The 17,461-nt window shown below is 44.9% G+C and overlaps 1 protein-coding gene across 1 annotated transcript in view; it reads right to left on the bottom strand.

Annotated features, from left to right (window-relative positions):
• Positions 1–17,461, bottom strand: part of LOC144679732 (gamma-glutamyl hydrolase-like) — a 68,835-nt gene that overhangs the window by 9,232 nt on the left and 42,142 nt on the right. The window contains exons 5-6 of the mRNA XM_078540430.1: positions 10,737–10,875; positions 2,555–2,661 (exon numbers count right to left, since the gene is read on the bottom strand). Of these exons, the coding sequence (XP_078396556.1) occupies positions 2,555–2,661; positions 10,737–10,875 (246 nt within the window). The remainder of the gene's footprint in view (positions 1–2,554; positions 2,662–10,736; positions 10,876–17,461) is intronic.

Raw genomic sequence — 17,461 nt, 5'->3', positions numbered from 1 at the left:
GCTAACACCCAGGGAAGTTGGAGTGTGGGCCTGTGGCCTTGGAAGGTTTTGCCCCCCATGACTTGGGCACCCAGGTGGCAAGAAGGAAAGTGTGCCAGAAAAAAGGAAGAGTGCACATTGTGGCAAAGAAGCTGCAAAATAGGGATGGCACCTTCACACATTCCCACCATAGGGGAATGAGAGTGTGACCTTTGTGAGGCCAGAGGGAGGGGACTAGGCAGGAGTTAGGGGCAACGCAGTGCACACCAGCCAGCAGGAGGCGGAGGAGGACAACCAGGTATTACACTGAGGTAAGGGTCTACTGACTGCGGTGGTCATATGACAGAATCAATGTAGAAGGCAGTTCACGTTAACCCAGGAATTAACCACCGACATAGGTGCCATGGTCCGACAAGATCTCGAACCATAGTCTGCCGATCCACATGCCCTGCCAGTGGGACTGAAGGTCACAGTGACTCTGAATTTTTACACTGCCGGCTCATTCCAGGGATCAGTTGGCGACAGCTGCAGCAGCTCACAGTCAGCCGCACACAGCTACATCAAGGCAGTTACATATGCCCTCTTTTCTCAGATGGGGAGCATATAAACTTCCTGAGGGAGATGGAATTGCAGGCGCAGAGGGCCACAGCGCTGGCAGAATTATCAGGCGTCCCTCAGGTGCAAGGGTCTATCGGCTGCACCCATGTTGCCATAGGTGCACTAATGCATCAACCTGACGCCTTTGTGAACTGAGAAGCCTTCCATTCCCTGAATGTGCAGATGGTGTGTGACCACACTAAGGCTTTCCTGCACGTCTATGCAAGGTATCCTGGAAGCTGCCACAACTCATTTATCCTGAGTAATTTGCAACTTTCTCAGCTTTTCAAACACCGACACAGGTCCATGGTTGGCTTCTGGGGGAAAGTAGATACCCCTTAAAGAGGTGGCTGATGACCCAATCAGGTGACCGCATGATGGACCATCTCTTCTAGTGTCAGGCAACCAGTTGGATAATTATTATGGTTAGTACTCACCTGACTCTTGATTGATGTCTTCTCAAAGCAACAGCAACACCTTCATATACCTCCCTCCTCCCAGCAGGAACTCCTTAGCAGCTTCGCCTTTTAACCCAGCCTGAATCACATAATGAAGGTAGCTCCTGGCACACCACCATCCACCCCACCCCACCACCCCAACCAGAGCAAAAGTCCAAATATTCAGGGCAATTTCTCCTGAGTCAGGTTGTGGAGTCAGGAATTTTCCTGACTCTGCACTCCCGACTTGGGAGTGAAAAGTCAGCCCACTGTGTCTTTTGACTAGGCCTGCCATGGTCTCCATCTATTCCTTTGTTCTGGCTATGAATGTGGATGCCTGAAATTCCATATGCTACAACCTCCTATGATGCAGCCACATCTCTTTGCTAACTTTTCCTGCAACCTCCTCATTATCCTCTCTCCCATGGCATTAACAGCACGGGTGATGGAAGACACCCTCCCAGACTCCATCCTCAACCTGAAGAAGTCAGGGACTGGTGATGGTTACCCCAGGACAAATGAGCTGTGTGTAGTGCCAAGAAATTCAGGCAAAGTTGCTGTGAAATTCATCCAGGTATGAACAATATTTTAATGGTTTCCTTCTGGACTAGGAGTCTGTTCTGCCCACACTTGCCTCCCCAACTGTGGTTGCCTCCTAACTCCCATTTAGCAGACTTCCGAGGACTGTTCATTCAGGTCCCCAGTGATGGTCTCCTGCCTCCTGAAAATCTCAGCCCCACACACCAGCTTCCTCTTTCCTGATGTTCATCCTGTGTCACTACCACCACTTCACCCTCTCCCAATACCACACCCCCCACTGTCCCTCCCCCGCTTAAAAACCAAGGCTACAGTAATTATAACTAAACCCAAATCACTTGTGTAATCCCGCATCATGTCATCTTCTTCTTTATTTAAAAAAAGCCTTCACCATTTTACCATTCAAGCTTATGAAATCTTTCTTGTAGCTTTCCTTTAAAATATTTTGAAAAACACAATATAGATTTTGTTTGAATGCTTTGTCAATTTATATGATTTGGTTAGTTTAAATGCTACAGATGCATTGTGGGAATCAATACACACGAGACCTGCTTAGACTGCAGGACCAACCTTCAGCTAACAGAGTCACCACTCAGTAGGCATATCGAGTCCAAGCCCCAAGCTTGATGAATCTGAGGCTTTTAAAACTTTTATTATGGTATTAAAAACACATCCACAGATGAATTTAATCATGCTATTTGGATACTCTTTTTAAAATTTATTTTCCCAAGAATCTTAATTTGGAATTCTAAAATTTCAGTTACTGAGAAAAAAATGGCAGATGGGCATTTTGGTGTATCAACAAATGGCCATAAGCAATTGTTCACATGGGAAATGCAAATATGTTGACATAAATTATGGCAAAGTAATGTCCGTGGACAGGAAGTGCACGTATACAAATGATTTATAATACACAGCTATATCCTACCCTGCTGAAATGTAGCACATTAACCCTTTAGTTTTCTGTGTAAGATCTCTGTGGCTAAAAGTGCTAAATACCATACCTTCACAGAGAGGCTCCAGCGATGGAAGTTTCCAGTTAAAGGTTCTGCAGCCAATGCCTTCATTAGATCCACAGGAAAGTTCTTAAACATTCGACTGTCCAACATGTCTGAACAAAATAAAATATTTATTTATATCTATTTCCTCATTTATCAAAATCGGTTATTTCTCATTATCAGTATTTCACATACATCAGAGGTTTAGTCCTGAACTTGTTCTCCGACCAGAATCATTTTTAGACTGCTCAGGTAAGTTTTCCGATATATACATTACTTCTTTGTATTCTGTATGGATGATGCCCAGTGCCACACCTACTCAATTTTTTTTTTGCTCAGTTGTTATCTCAATTCTGTTGCACATACCTACATTTCACAAATTTTTATTTAAAACCAAGTGCCTAATATAATTCATAGTTTCTTCAAACAGGTTACATTTAAAATATTTTTGATAAAGATCTAACTTACTTATTGTGAAGAAGCTTATTGTACTTATTACAATCATGGAAGAAAGCAGTAACTATTTCTTAAAAAACAGAAACCGAATCATAGAATCTTAACAGCACAGGAGGAGGCCATTCAGCCCATCATGTCTGCACCGGCTCTCCAAATGAGCATTATGATCTATTGCAATTGCCCTGCCTTTTTCCCGTACCCCTGCACATTGTTTCTATTCAAATAATCATCTAATGTCCTCTTGAATGCCTCGATTGAACCTGCCTCCACCACACTTGCAGGCAGTGCATTCCAGACTCGAACCACTCATTGTGTGAAAAAGTTTTTTCTCACGTCACATTTAATTCCTTTGCAAATCACTTTAAATCTGTGCCCTCTCGTTCTTGATCCTTTTACGGGCGAAAACAGCTTCTCCCTAGCTACTCTGCCCAGCCCCCTCATGGTTTTGAACATCTCTATCAAGTCTCTGTTCAGCCTTCTAAGGAGAACAATCCCAACCTCTCCAATCTATCCAACAACCCGAAATCCCAGTTATTTACTAAAAGATTCCATGGTTTAAAACAGAAGAATGTTTACTATAAAGAGTCAAACAAGGCAAAACACTAAATACTATCTTCGAAAACCTCCTTCATTCTAGCATCCAGAATCAACAAAAGTTAAACATGAATTAACCAGCAAATTGTGGTCAATTATGAACTATAAATTACGCATTAAATGACAGATACAACTAAGACAGATCTTACCAATTGGTTCGGCAGTCTACACGGCATATGTTATCAATATAAAATTAGAACAAAAATACTGGGGAAACTCAGGTCTGGCAGCATCTATGGAGACAGAGTTAATGTTACAGGTCGATGACCTTTCACCAGAACAGAGCAGTTCTGATGAAAGGTCATCGACCTGAACTATTTGGTCTGTTTCCCTCCACAGATGCTATGGTGAACAGGCTTTGGGAGTCAGAAGGTGAGTTACCCTTCGCAGAATTCCCTGACCTGCCCTTGTCAACACAGTATTTACATGGCTGGTCCAGTTCAGTTTCTGGTCAATGGTAACCCCCCCAGGATGTTGATAGTGGGGGGATTCAGCAATGATAATGCCATTGAATGTCAAGGGGAGACGGCTTGATTCTCTCTTGTTGGAGGTGATCATTGACTAGCACATGTGTGGCACAATGTTATTTGCCATGATCAGCCCAAGCCTGAATATTGTCCATGTCTTGCTGCATATAGATACAGACTGCTTCAGTGTCTGAGGAGTCATGAATGGTGCTGAACATTGTGCAATCATCAGCAAACAAACCCACTTCTGACCTTATGATGGAGGGAAGGTCATTAGTGAAGCAGCTGAAGATGGTTGGGCTTAGGACACTACCCTGGGGAACTCCAAAAAAAGCAGGCAGGTAGTTTTTTTTCAAAGTTTAAAGGGCTGAGGATTTATATAACTTGACAGCTTAACAATTTCACAGACCTTATCCACCCTTCAAGAGTATTTACGTCCACTCTAAATATTCATAAATCATACACTGTGATATAAGACCCTTGCTCCAGTGAAAATGGGGCCTGCTGAATTTGGATTTCTCGCATGTGAGAGTCACATTCCACCCCCGATCTTCACCCCTGCCGCCAGTGAAAATAGGTTCTGTTGGATATGGAACCATTCAGCATTTTTGGATATCCCACAGGCTCTCCACAACTCAGCGAAAACCCAGGCCCAATTCCTCAATCACCACTAATAGAAAGATCGTCAAGAAAAAAATCCTGTCCCAGGTCGACTTAATGACTGTGAATGTCGACTAAGTGTAAGTGACATGCATGATAATCAAATAGCAAAGTTTTGTTGAAAAGATTTGTTGAGACAAACTAAATAAGTGTTGCTTTACAAGATACCGTAGTCTGATGTGGTTGTTAATGGATCCAAACTAGGATTACAACTGAGAGCTGGGCTTTCAGGATCTGCTATGATAAACTTAACACATTCTTAAGCTTAACAGTAAATGAAGAGGAAAAGAAAAAAATATTTTGGGCAGAATTTTCCATTTTTGAAACTAAGTGCGGCAGTGGGCGAGTTCCATGGTGCATTTACTACAGGTTGGAATGGTTTGTATTCACGCCTGTTAACACTCTTGGAAGCTTATTAATTATGCACAGGCGAGCATCACTCCAACTGACCTGGCAGGTCAGGAACTGATTTGTTTGCCCTGCCATTACCTAATGAGATCAAAGGTCCGGGTTCTATATATAAACGCCACCCGAGCACACACATTTCACTTTCGCCAGCCCAGCTGCCTCCAGGAAACCTTCCAACCAAAAGAAGGCGACTACAAGTCAGAAGAAGACGGCTGCACCCCCTGCCTCTGCCACAATGCCCCCCAGGCCTTGACCAGAGGAGTAGGGGAGCATCGGGATGTGCTTTATCCGAGGGACAGCTTCAAGACGCGTGCCAGCATCACCTCTCCGGCCTGGGAGACCATAGCAGAGCAGGTCAACGTGGCTGGACACCACACCCACAACGCCGTACAGTGCAGGAAGAGGATGAGTGATCTGATCCACTTTGCCAGGGTGAATCAAGCATCAACTCCCTCCCATATCAAACTCTCATCATGGCATCATGTACTCAAATGGCTACTCTCTTCAGGGATCTCACACAACCATTAGCGGGGGACACATATCATCACTGATTTGCTCAGAAGCCTTTCACATCACCACCATCTCATCTATCATGTTGCTCACATGCCATCCTCAGTCCCTTCTGGGGAGGGCTCACCACACACAGGGAACATGCATCTCACCCAGCCTCCCATCCCTTCTCATCACATTCCTTTATTTTGTCTTCATGCAGTCCAAGTTGGCCCACAACAGAAGGGGAATATCCCAGACCGGAGGAGGGATGGCCAACATCATACACCTCAGTAAATTTGAAGACGATTTTGGGGAGGATGCCGCTGAGCTGGCTGCGGGGTGGTGGGGATGGGCGACAGGGATCGCTCATGCGGGTAAGGGGAGATCAGCCTGTCCCAGCAACACAGTATGAATGAGTTCACCACATCCGGATATTCATAGTGAGTGATATGCAATCTTGTGTTATGCCTGTTCATGAACTAAAACTATATTCTCTCTGTTATAGACACCAGCAGATCTAGGCAGACAAGGAGGGCCAATTTAAGCCCCAGCCCCCAGGCACCCTCGGAGGAGGAACCTGACGAAGCCACTGAGGAAGAACAGTCACTGCGCTCACCCACAACCTCCACCCGCACAGAAGCACACACCTCAGTGGGTTATAACTCTAGTTTAGGCTCAGGGTCACCTACTGGAAAACCCCTCAATGACACGTCTCCACAGCAGTCAGAGGCAGGGACAGCCCAGGTCTCCGGCACTCGGGGGGCTGCTGGTGACCAGCCATCGGCTGAGTCTGAGTCAGATGATGAGCCTCTGCGAGCGGCTGCCAACACAATGGCTGGAGATGCAACAACAGGCAGCAGAACATCAGGCAGAGATGCAGCAGTCACTCAGCAGACTGGATCGATCCTGGGAACAATCTGCAGGCAAAGAAATTGACCATGGACACTGGCAGGGGATGGCGTCCCACTCCACAGGGTGTTCATTCCTCCTGAAGAATGTGGCAAATGTGATCCACCAGATCCCAGGACAAGCGCAGATGTGCATGCTATTGTTTCTCACTCATCTGCAAACAAGACAATCTTCTTTGGTAGTCCCTTGATCTAGCAAGTCCCCTAAGTTGCCTGGGCCTATCCTCCTGTTCTTGCTGTGGCTGCCCTGCACCCTGCACCTCCTCCTGAAGCTGCGCTTGGCATCGCCTATTCCTTCTTCACCTACTTATTCTATTAGGACCGTCTAGAAGGCAGCATTAAGCCCTGGATCCATTATTGCTTTGTCCTCCTGTCTGAAATGATAGATTGAATAATTAATGAATAACGGGTAAAAACAGTGAAGCTCACAATCTTGAGCCAAATGCAACTGTCATGGTCTATAGTGGCTTTTGCCCTACTAGCCCTGTTGCTGGTGCAGCCTTGTATCTGAGGCACTAACGGACACATCGAGATGACCAAGATGTCATCCCTGAGGCTCAACATCTCAATCCCACAGAGATCTGACCCAGCTCAGTGCTCCAATCTCAAATCTGGCGTACTAATTACCAATAAGTTGCTCATAATTAATGACTGGTTGCCCTTTGGCCAATTCTGGAAAGCCCATGAAAGTCTTTCATTGATGGTATGCCATATATGCAGCATCTACACCTCCTTTACAGTTGCCTGCATTCCCAAATTTCACATTCCTGTGTGTTAATGTTGAAATGCAGTGACAGTGATGTTAAGCCAGTGACTCCTATATTTCCCTGTTACAGCACGCGAAAGGGCATGGGTTCCAATGGCTTCCTTCTCAGGGAGGTCTTCCTCCTTTCTCTCAGCTCTGACTCAATTTTAATCTTGTGGAACCAACAAGTTAGGGGGCGGCCCCAGAAATGGCCCCTTGGTCCAGCAGTGTGCTCCTCCTACACTGCCTCAGACCCCTTCTGTGCTTCTACTTTCGATTTACAACTGCGTCGTCACTTCAAGAGTGCCAGATGATGGTTCTGCACTATTATTTCAAGACCAGCTTCGACGCTCCCCTTCTCACTGTCCACATCCCAGATATTTACCTGGAGCCTCACATTGTGAAGGTAGAGGCCCCTCCTGATATTCTCCAGCCTCTCCCAGTAATAATGGATGCCATTATTGCCATGGTCAACATTGCTACCCTACCTCCTGAGCCCATCACTGTTTACGTGCCCCTGCTCCATGTGGACCTCTACCCTCCCCATCTAGAGGCTGTGTGCATGACAACCTACAGAAGAGAACCCCCCACCCCAAGAAAGCTTCACATACCCACCCTCTCTTTATTATATGTTCCCCAAATATAACTGCAGATGCCTCCCATAATGATTACCATCCCATCTGCAGACTGCTACACAGCCAGACAAACAAATGGACAAGGACTGTGAAAACACCCCATGCACCAAGCTGTGCATTATCCCATATGAGCACACAGCCCTTGCCCCTCCCTGTAGTGGGAGTACAATGTGCGTGCCATGCATAGCCGTGTAGCATGGCCCGCTGCACCCCAGGGCTCTTGATTGTGAGGTCCACAGAGCCCACAGAATGTCTCTATTCTCTGACTCTGACCTGCTGGCCCCAGACAAAGGATTATGACTTTCAACGAGTTCCCCATTGTACTCATGACTGAACAATACACTGTTACACTGTCTCCCTTCCAACTACCACCCCCTTATGAGTCTCAGTGTGACCCATCCCTCTTGTGCTATACTAATACAACCTTCCTCCTCCCCGTTTCCAATTCTGGAGGCTGTCTGCATCCCCTCCCATTCATACATGTGGTATCCCGTCCACCCCCTTGTTTGTCAGCATTTTAGTTTCCCTTGTCGACCTTCAGCTTGTCACCCCTTGGTCTCCCCTCTGCCTGCCATCGTTCTCCCTTCCATCCCAACCCCTTGCAATGCCTTCCTGCCCGTATGTCCGGTATCCTTTCCCCCTACCCCAATCCTAGTCGAAATGCTGGTCTCTGTTTGAGTGTTCAGCCCTGCATGAGTGCCACTGCACAGTGGTGTCCTTCAGAACTACAGGGTACCCACCAGGATCAGACCAACCCTACGCCCCCAGCAGTGTGGCGTTCCATTGGCATCGCAACGAGACCAGCTCAGCGCTGTGGCAGTTTAGGCTATGAATGCTGCACTCACCTCAAAGTCGCGAGTGAATGAGGTTTAACCACTGCATGCCACTATTTTTCAAATGTAAAGCTGACCGGTGTGATTTCCTGCTGGCATGACGCAAGATTGGAAGGTGCCGTGTAATTCCGACGATGACCACATTTACTGAGCATTCATGAGATGGTAATGAATACAAATGGCGCCCACATCCCTAGTCAGTGGGATACCCAATCCGCCATGAATCTGCCATCGGAAGAATTGCAAACTGTTTACATGCCGGTGGGAATCCAATTTTTTGGGTCCCACCTGCCACAAAAGCTGCCGCAGGCAGGATGGGTAAACTTGCCCGTTGTGTTTATGCAGCACCTATGCCCCCACTGTTGTTAAGTATGCAAATGCTCAGTCTCTGCAGATGATGCTACAAACATAAAATAAAATACATGACCAATTAATTTGTTTTTTGATATTATTGATTATAGGAAAATGTTGGTAAAGATATGGAAAGAGATCTCTGCTCTTCTTTGACAAGGACAAATGGAGAAAGAATGAGATGGGGGAAGATAGATAGAGGGGGAAGGGGGAAGGAAAAAGGGAGAAAGAGAGGCAGGAGGGAGAGAGGGAGAGACAGGAGGAAAAGAGGGAAAGGCAGGAGGGAGAGGCAGGAGGGAGAGATGGAGAAGCAGGAGGGAAAGAGGGGAAGAATCTGAGCAGGATGGTGAAGCATGAAACAAGACAGAGATCTTTTCTTTTCCTTGATAGTTGGTTTATTCACAGGAAGCAGCATTACAGTTATCTGCCCCCTAAGTACTAATTCAGTGTCTCAGCCATTCCTCTCTACAAGTGCTCTTAGTCTTTAATTAAAAAATCCGCATCACCTATGTATCTTTAACAATATAATCAACCAACTATTAACAAAGGGAACAGGAACAAAGAAAAACATGCATTTACCCAGTGCCTTTCTCAGCACTGGGTGTCTCAAAGCAGTTTACAGCCAATGAAGTAATATGAAGTGTCACTGTTGCAATGTAGGAAACACAGCAGCCAATTTGCGTACAGCAAACTCCAAGAAATAGCAATGTGACAATATAATATGTTTTGGTAATGTTGATTGGGGTGTAAATATTGGCTAGAACACCAGGGATAATTCCCCTCCTCTTCTTCAAATTAGTGCCATGGGATCCTTTATGAGAGAGGGCAGACAAGGTGTCATCTGAAAGATAGCAGTTCCAACAGTGCAGTTCTCCCTCAGTACTAGCACTAGAGTCAGCCTTGACTTTTCTGCCCAAGTCCTGGACTGGAACTTGAACCCATAACGTTCTGACTCAAGAGGCCCAAATACTACCAACTGAACCACACCTGACACCTATATCCATCTGAACAGGCAAAGAGGTTTAATGTCTAACTCAAAACAATCCAGCACTTCCTCAATTCTGCACTGGCCACTCATTTTACGCTAAATGCTGACATCCTGCTTTGGGGCTTAATCCTTATCATAAACAATCTTGCAGTTGTGCTTCTCCATGCAGGTTAATCTAATAGATTCAAGTTTTATCCCTTTCAATTAAGCAAACCTTCTTTTCTCAGATGAAGGACTGGACCTGAACTACGTGCCATAAAGTGAAAATAAGAAAAACTCAGTTAAATGCAAAGAAATACAACATAGTATATGGAACAAATTGCCAGTGCAGCTGGATGAACAGGAAACTTTAAATTTACAGCAAGGTAATATACAGAAATGTTAATCCAAAGCTAGCTCTCACCTTTCCAAGTGGTTACTTCTAGTATATTATTTATAACATTTAATAACAATGAAACCCTTCAGGTGTCAGGAGTGTTTCCTGCTTATTGGAGAATGGTCATGATGTTCCTGTGAGATGGCTACGCAGGGGGTCACTCCAGTTTGGCTAGGATAAAATTTGAGCTATCAGTTCAGCCGCCCATTATATATCTTTCCTGATTTTAATTTCCAAAGTCAAAATTACTCACACTTTCTCAGCCTTGTTTTTACCTTTGGTGAATTTCAAAGGAAGAGGCACATTTGAAGTGTTTGTAGCAATCAGAAGTTTTTTTCCACTAGTCAAAACAGTCAGCTCTTCAAATCCAAGGCAAGTTCCCCACACTGGGAAATGAGTTCCATGATCATTCGCCTATTAAAATCAGAAAATTTGCACTTAATACCCAAGTTTGACAGAATCAATGCTACCAACTATTAGTACAACCAGTGCTTTGTATTTCATCACTGAAGTGCCCTTGCATAAGTTACGTTGACAGATAAGTCTACTATTTTTGTACAAGTGTTTAGCAAACAAAATGATGCCGTTACCCCCAAGCTACTTTCATTTAGGCAGATCACTCACTTTTGTCCAATCTCTTCTAATGTTTTTAGCTTCTGTCCAATTGCTGTATGCTGAATATAAAACAGTGTTATATACATACTCATGGTTGACATACAGTCCCCATATGATAGAAATAAGTCACTGATGGAATGTTCTTTTCTCAGTTGGGATTGTGGCTGATGGTAATTAGTGACTCTGGAGGTGGGAGATCATACACATAAATATAAAGGTATGAAAGCATCCTTACAACCAATTTATTACCCAGTAATGTATTTAAGTTTTCTTTATTTAACCAAGCACACAACACATATCAGTAGGAAAAAAGCATAATTCTGAAGACTGACAGGCAAATTTAAATTATTAGATGTTGAACGCTAATTTTTTCATGTTTGCAAGAAAGAATCTTGAACATTACTGTAAATACAGGGCTGGATTTTCATCTTAGAAGTGGTAGCTCGAGTCGGAAATTTCCTGGATTGACGCACTCACCTTGGATAAAGTCCCCGATTTTCATTCCAGGGTGGTGGGCGGATGCAGGATAGAGTTGGGCCCGCCGCCCCCGTACACAGATTGGAGGTGGCCACAGGGGCTGCCAAGTGCCAAAGTGATATTAGGCCATCTAGCCCTGATATCCCCTCCCCATGCCCCATCCATGTCAACCCTTACCAACCCATGCACTCCATCCACACCCATTGGTCTCTCATACCCTCCATGCAAATCCATGTCCCTCCACTCACCAACTATGCCAACCCAGTGCCAACACATGACACAGCCCCATTCATCCCTGTAGCCCATTACAGACCCTATGCAAACTCATAACCAGTCACTCATCCCCATGACCCTTTCTAGCCCCTATGCCAACTTAATGCCAACCCATGTTGTCCCATGCCCCCACTGCTACCTTTTGTCCTTACACCCTCCATGCCCAGAATCTTACCCAGTATCCACCCATCCAGAACTTAGGAGTCATGATCCCCCTTCAGGGGAGACAATGGCACAGTGGTACTGTCGCTGGACTAGCAATCCACAGATGCTGGGTAATGCTCTGGAGACCTAGATTTGAATCCTGCCACAGCAGATGGTGGAATTTAAAAGTCTAATGATGACCTTGAAACCATTGTCAATTATTGTAAAAAGCCATGTGGCTAATGTCCTTTAGGGAAGGAAATCTGCCATCCTCACTTGGTCTGGCCTACACGTGATTCCAGACCCACAGTGATGTGGTTGACTCTTAAATGCCTTCTGAACAAGGGCAATTTGGGGTGGGCAATTCATACTGGCCTAGCCAGCGAAGCCCACATCCCATGAATGAATTTTTAAAAAAATGCTGAGATAAAATAAAATAAAGTTTTAAGTATCTATTACAAGCTTCACTATATAAAAAAACTTTCGTTCATGAAAACCCATTCAATACATTTAAATCTTCTCAAATGCTTAGTCGGTTATAAAAACAGATATCTGTATTCATAAAGACAGCTAATCCCTTAATAGCCTCCTGGAGCTGTCAATCAAACAGTGAGCTTACAGCACCCCCCCACCCCCCACCCCTGCACTGTGATAATGACATGTTGTGGAAGCCCTTAGGGTTATGTCAACAAACAACTATTGAAACTGCTGGAGCCAATTTTTTCACTCAGAGACACAGGCAGGCAATTTTTTTAAATTAAAGGGCAGGGAATTTAAATAACTTGATAGTTCTACATATCTTATCCACCCTTCATGAGCATTCACATTTCTACCTTGAGGTCGTGGAACATATATTGTGGGTTGAAGCCATTCCTGGGGTGAAAATTGGGTCTGCAATTGTGCAGAGAGTTTAAATGTGCCAGTTGATTCACATTTTGAGCGTGTAATTTTCACGCCCCCCCACCCCCCCTCCACCTCCCCCACCCCAATTTCTCCTAGCAATGAAAACGGAATGTGCTGGAAAATGGGGGCAGAACTTCTGGATTCAGGTCTCATCCGCCATTTTAAAGGTCCCCGAAGTCTCCCCAACTCTGTGATAATCTAGCCCTTAACCCTTGAGTTAGCAAACCATTGTACTTCAAAACTAAGAGGGAAAACTACAAATGCTGAAAATAAAAGAGAATGCTAGAAATACACAACAGCTCTGTCAGCACCTACAAAGAGAAAGCCTTAACTAAGATTTCAGGGTAGTGTCCCAGGCCCAACCATCTTCAGCTGCTTCATCAATAACCTTCCTTCCATCATATGGTCAGAAGTAGTGATGTTCACTGATGATTGTACAATGTTCAGCACCATTTGTGAATTCTCAGATACTGAAGCAATCCGTGTCCATATCCAGCAAGACATTCAGGCTTGGGTTTGATAAGTGGAAAGTAACATTTGTGCCACACAATTACCACCTCTAACAAGAGAGAATCTAACCATCTCCCCTTGACATTCAATGGCATTACCATCGCTGAATCCCCCAATATCAACATCCTGGGGGTTAACATTGACCGGAAACTGAACTGGACTAGCCATATAAATACTGTGGCTACAAGAGCAGGTCAGAAGCTAGGAATTCTGTAGCAAGTAATTCACCTCCTGAATTCCAAAGCCTGTCCACCATCTACAAGGCACAAGTCAGGAGTGTGATAGAATATTTTCCATTTGCTTGGAATGAGTGCAACTCCAAGAACTCTCAAAAAGCTTGTCACCATCCACAAAAATGCCACCCGCTTGATTGGCACCCCATCCAATACATCAAAGACTCACTCCCTCCACTATCAACGCATTGTGGCAGCAGTGTGTACTATCTGCATGATGCACTGCAGCAACTCACCAAGGCTCCTTTGACAGCACATTCCCAATTTGCAACCTCTGCCATCTTGAAGGACAAGTTCAGCAGACTCATGGGAACACTATTACCTGCAAGTTCCCACTCCAAGCCATTCTGACTTGGAACTATATCGCCGTTCCTGCACTGTCACTGGGTCAAAATCCTGGAACTCCCTCCCTAACAGCACTGTGAGTATAACTACGCCACATGGACTGCAGCAGTTCAAGAAGGCAGCTCACTATCACCTTATCAAGGGCAATTAGGGATGGAAAATAAATGCTGGTCTAGCCAGTGACACCCACACTCATGAAGGAATAAACAAATTGCCCTTAAGCGAGCTAATAATAGCCTCGCAGCCTTTTTGTAGGCTGAGGTGAAGGGTGGGGTAGGGGTGGCTCATCTTGTTTGGGCACCTGTGGGATAGTTTCCCAACCACCTCCCCCACCCCTCCACACCCCCGGCAAAGCCCCAGGCTTATCATGAATGTCTAAAAATATGACTCCTCTTTAATGGGAGTTCCTGTGCTCCCAGCAATGACGGGTTACACTGCTGGGAAGACAGAGATGATTGACCCAACAGCTTTTCAACGGTTGTGGGGCGACCTGGTCAAGCAGAGGTAGGCTTGCTCCTCAGTTTTCATCTTGCGGGGGAGGCACTGCCTCTGCTTAAAATTCCAGCCAAGATTACAGACTTCCAGAGGAGTTAAGTGTTCAGAAGAAATTAGACATTTGGAAAAACTGGAACAGAGTAACAACTGGAAGATGATAAAAGAGGATGCCCCTCCTTTAGTGATAAATAAAGACAGGTACTAAAATAACTAAGACAGTGAAATGGCATGGAAGATGAGGTATGAATTAAAGAAGCTGTCTAAATTAAAGTGGACGGCAAACTGGAAGATATTACAGATGCTGCCTGCGTCAACCTGGAAGGATCCTGGCATGAAGAAATTTATTGCAACGGTTACCTTCGCAGCCACAGCTGCCATGCCTCCTCTGATGTTGCAAGTCTGCCTGCAAGAGGTGGCAAAAGTTCCATGAGCACATCCTTCGTAAAATGGAGATGATTGCTCCTGGCTTCGGCTGAGGCTAGGGAAATGCTCCCAGAAGACCCTCAGTAAAAAAGGCCTCCTGCTGAGAGCCCTTATTCCCCTTCTCCTCCCTTTTTAAGGAGCTATTTCTCCTCTGTGCTACCTCTGCTCAATTGCCCTCTCCTGCTGCAGGTCAAAGGGGTTGGGAACTACAGCATCATGACTGGGAGCAAGTGGCTGGACCAGAAGGCCTAAAGTCAGAATCAAGGTCTTCTGCACATGTAGCACCATTCCTCCCAACTTCACATTACTCTGCAAACCACCAAGCACTTCTGCAAATCCATACCTAATGGGAATACTTTACACTGAATCTAATTGTATTAAACTATAACTGATGGGAGTGCTTTACACTGAAAATAGATGAACTCTGCGGCCTGATGAATACACTTAATAAGTGAACTTGCAACAATGCACAATTTATCTAAAATGCCACAGCCCGCATCCTCATTTTCACTTGCACTAAATACCTTGTTCACTTGTCTGCAAAGCTGAGCTGGCTCCCCATACTTCGCCAAGCTGATTTCAAAATTTTAAGGCTTGCCTCACTGCGTCCTGACCTTTGTGATTGTCTCCTGCCTGATGTCTTTCATGCGCCCACCCCACCTCCAGCTCCAGTTCACCACAGTCAATACTGAGTCAGGCACACCAATTCTTCCCCTGCAACTAACTACAGAGTTCACTCTGCTGAGCTGGTCAGTTCCCTCCCGACATTCAAAAATCTCCTCCCAACCCTGCTTTCGATTTCCCAATTCCAACTTCTCCATTTCTCAACTTCCCCAAGTTTGAGATCCGATTTAGCCTTTTGCATCTCATTTTGAGTCATTTTTCTGGACAGGAGTAGTCTGTATCAGTTATTGATGGTGCTGACACCAGGTGCCAGAATGAAGAGACATTCCATTCATCAATGCCAACGTTCATTTCCTTCAGGTGTACTGCACAATAAAACATTCAATCCAAAGAAGTGGTTTACAATATCACAAGCACAAGCCTGTCCAATACACACAAACTACCATAACCCAGTAACTAACTTCAGACTACTGCTCGATAAACTCATAGGGTGGAATTTTATGGCCCCTCCCACCGGTGGGATTTTCCGCTCCCACCAAAGTCAATGGGCCCAGTCCCGTCCCCGCCGCAATGGAGCCGTAAAATTCTGCCTATAGTATATGTCAGTCAGTTCTCATTTTGTGAAGTCGCCATCTTGCACTAAGTACATCGAGTGACATTCTGCATTTGGTTGAAAGCGCCAAGCTCATTTCAGCTTGCACCCTTGCAGGTGAGACAGCTCATCCATCAAGGGTGGATTCAAGCTAAAGCGTTAACCCACTGTGCGATCCCATTCCCAAGCCTGGACTAATTTAAACTATCAACAGTACATTTACTGACCTATGAATAATCAGCACAGTATCTATGTGCCTGTAATTGGTTTGGGTTGTGGTAACTGCAAATGGAAGAAGGAATTGTAGTGAGTTTAAAAATGGTGGAAGCTTGTGTTTATAAATAGCAATGGCTCTGATAACTGTAAATGGTGTGGGTTGTGGTGACTAAGTGTTTGAGGATGTGATTGGTGTAAGTCGTTGGAGCTTGATCAGAGTGTGGCGAGGGCTGTTGTGACTAAATACCAGGACTCTAGTGACTGCACTGGTAGGGGCTTTGGTGAAGGTGGCAGGGCAGGATGAGAAAGTGGTTATTAAGACATACAGGATTTTGGGCTTGACAAATAGAGATATAGAGCACAAAAACAAGGGGATTATGGTGAACCTTCATAATACACTGGTATGTGGAGAGGATATTTCCTCTTGTGGGAGGATCTAGAACTAGGGGTCATGCTTTAAAAATAAGGGGTCGCTCATTTAAGATGGAGATGAAGAGAAATTTATTCTCTCAGAGGGTCGTGAGTCTTTGGAACGCTCTTCCTCAAAGGCAATGGAAACAGCCTTTGAATATTTTTAAGGCAGAGCTAGATGGATTCTTGATTAACAAGAGGGTCAAAGGTTATCGGGATAGGCGGAAGGTTACAATCAGATCAGCCGTGATCTTATTGAATGGTAGAGCAGGCTCAAGGGGCCAAGTGGCCTACTCTTGCTTCATGTTTGGATGTTTAGTCTCAGCTAGAGTATTGTGCCCAATTCTGGGTACTACACTTTTGGAAGAATGTGAAGCCATTAGAGAGGATACAGAAAAGATATATAAGAATGATTCTAGGGATCAGGGCTTTAGTTCCGAGATAGATCAGAGGTGCTGGAGCTGTTCTCCTGAGAAAAGAGAAGGTTTGAAGGAGATTTGATGGAGCCATTCAAAATCATGAGGGGTCAGGGCAGAGTGAATTCAATCATTGGTTTTAAAAGAGAATTAGATAATTCCCTTAAGCAAAAAATTTGCCAGGCTACAGGGAAAAGGTGGAGGAATGGGACCAGTTGCTCTTGTAGACAGCTGACATGGGTATGACAGATTGAATAGTTACTGTATAGAAAGAGACTATTCTATGATTCAAAGCCAGTCAAAATTAATCAGCAACTAATCTG

Source organism: Cetorhinus maximus, chromosome 4, assembly GCF_964194155.1.
Source record: "Cetorhinus maximus chromosome 4, sCetMax3.hap1.1, whole genome shotgun sequence".
In the NCBI taxonomy this organism is placed as follows: Eukaryota; Metazoa; Chordata; class Chondrichthyes; order Lamniformes; family Cetorhinidae; genus Cetorhinus; species Cetorhinus maximus.
This window is presented reverse-complemented; position numbering and strand designations above follow the sequence as displayed.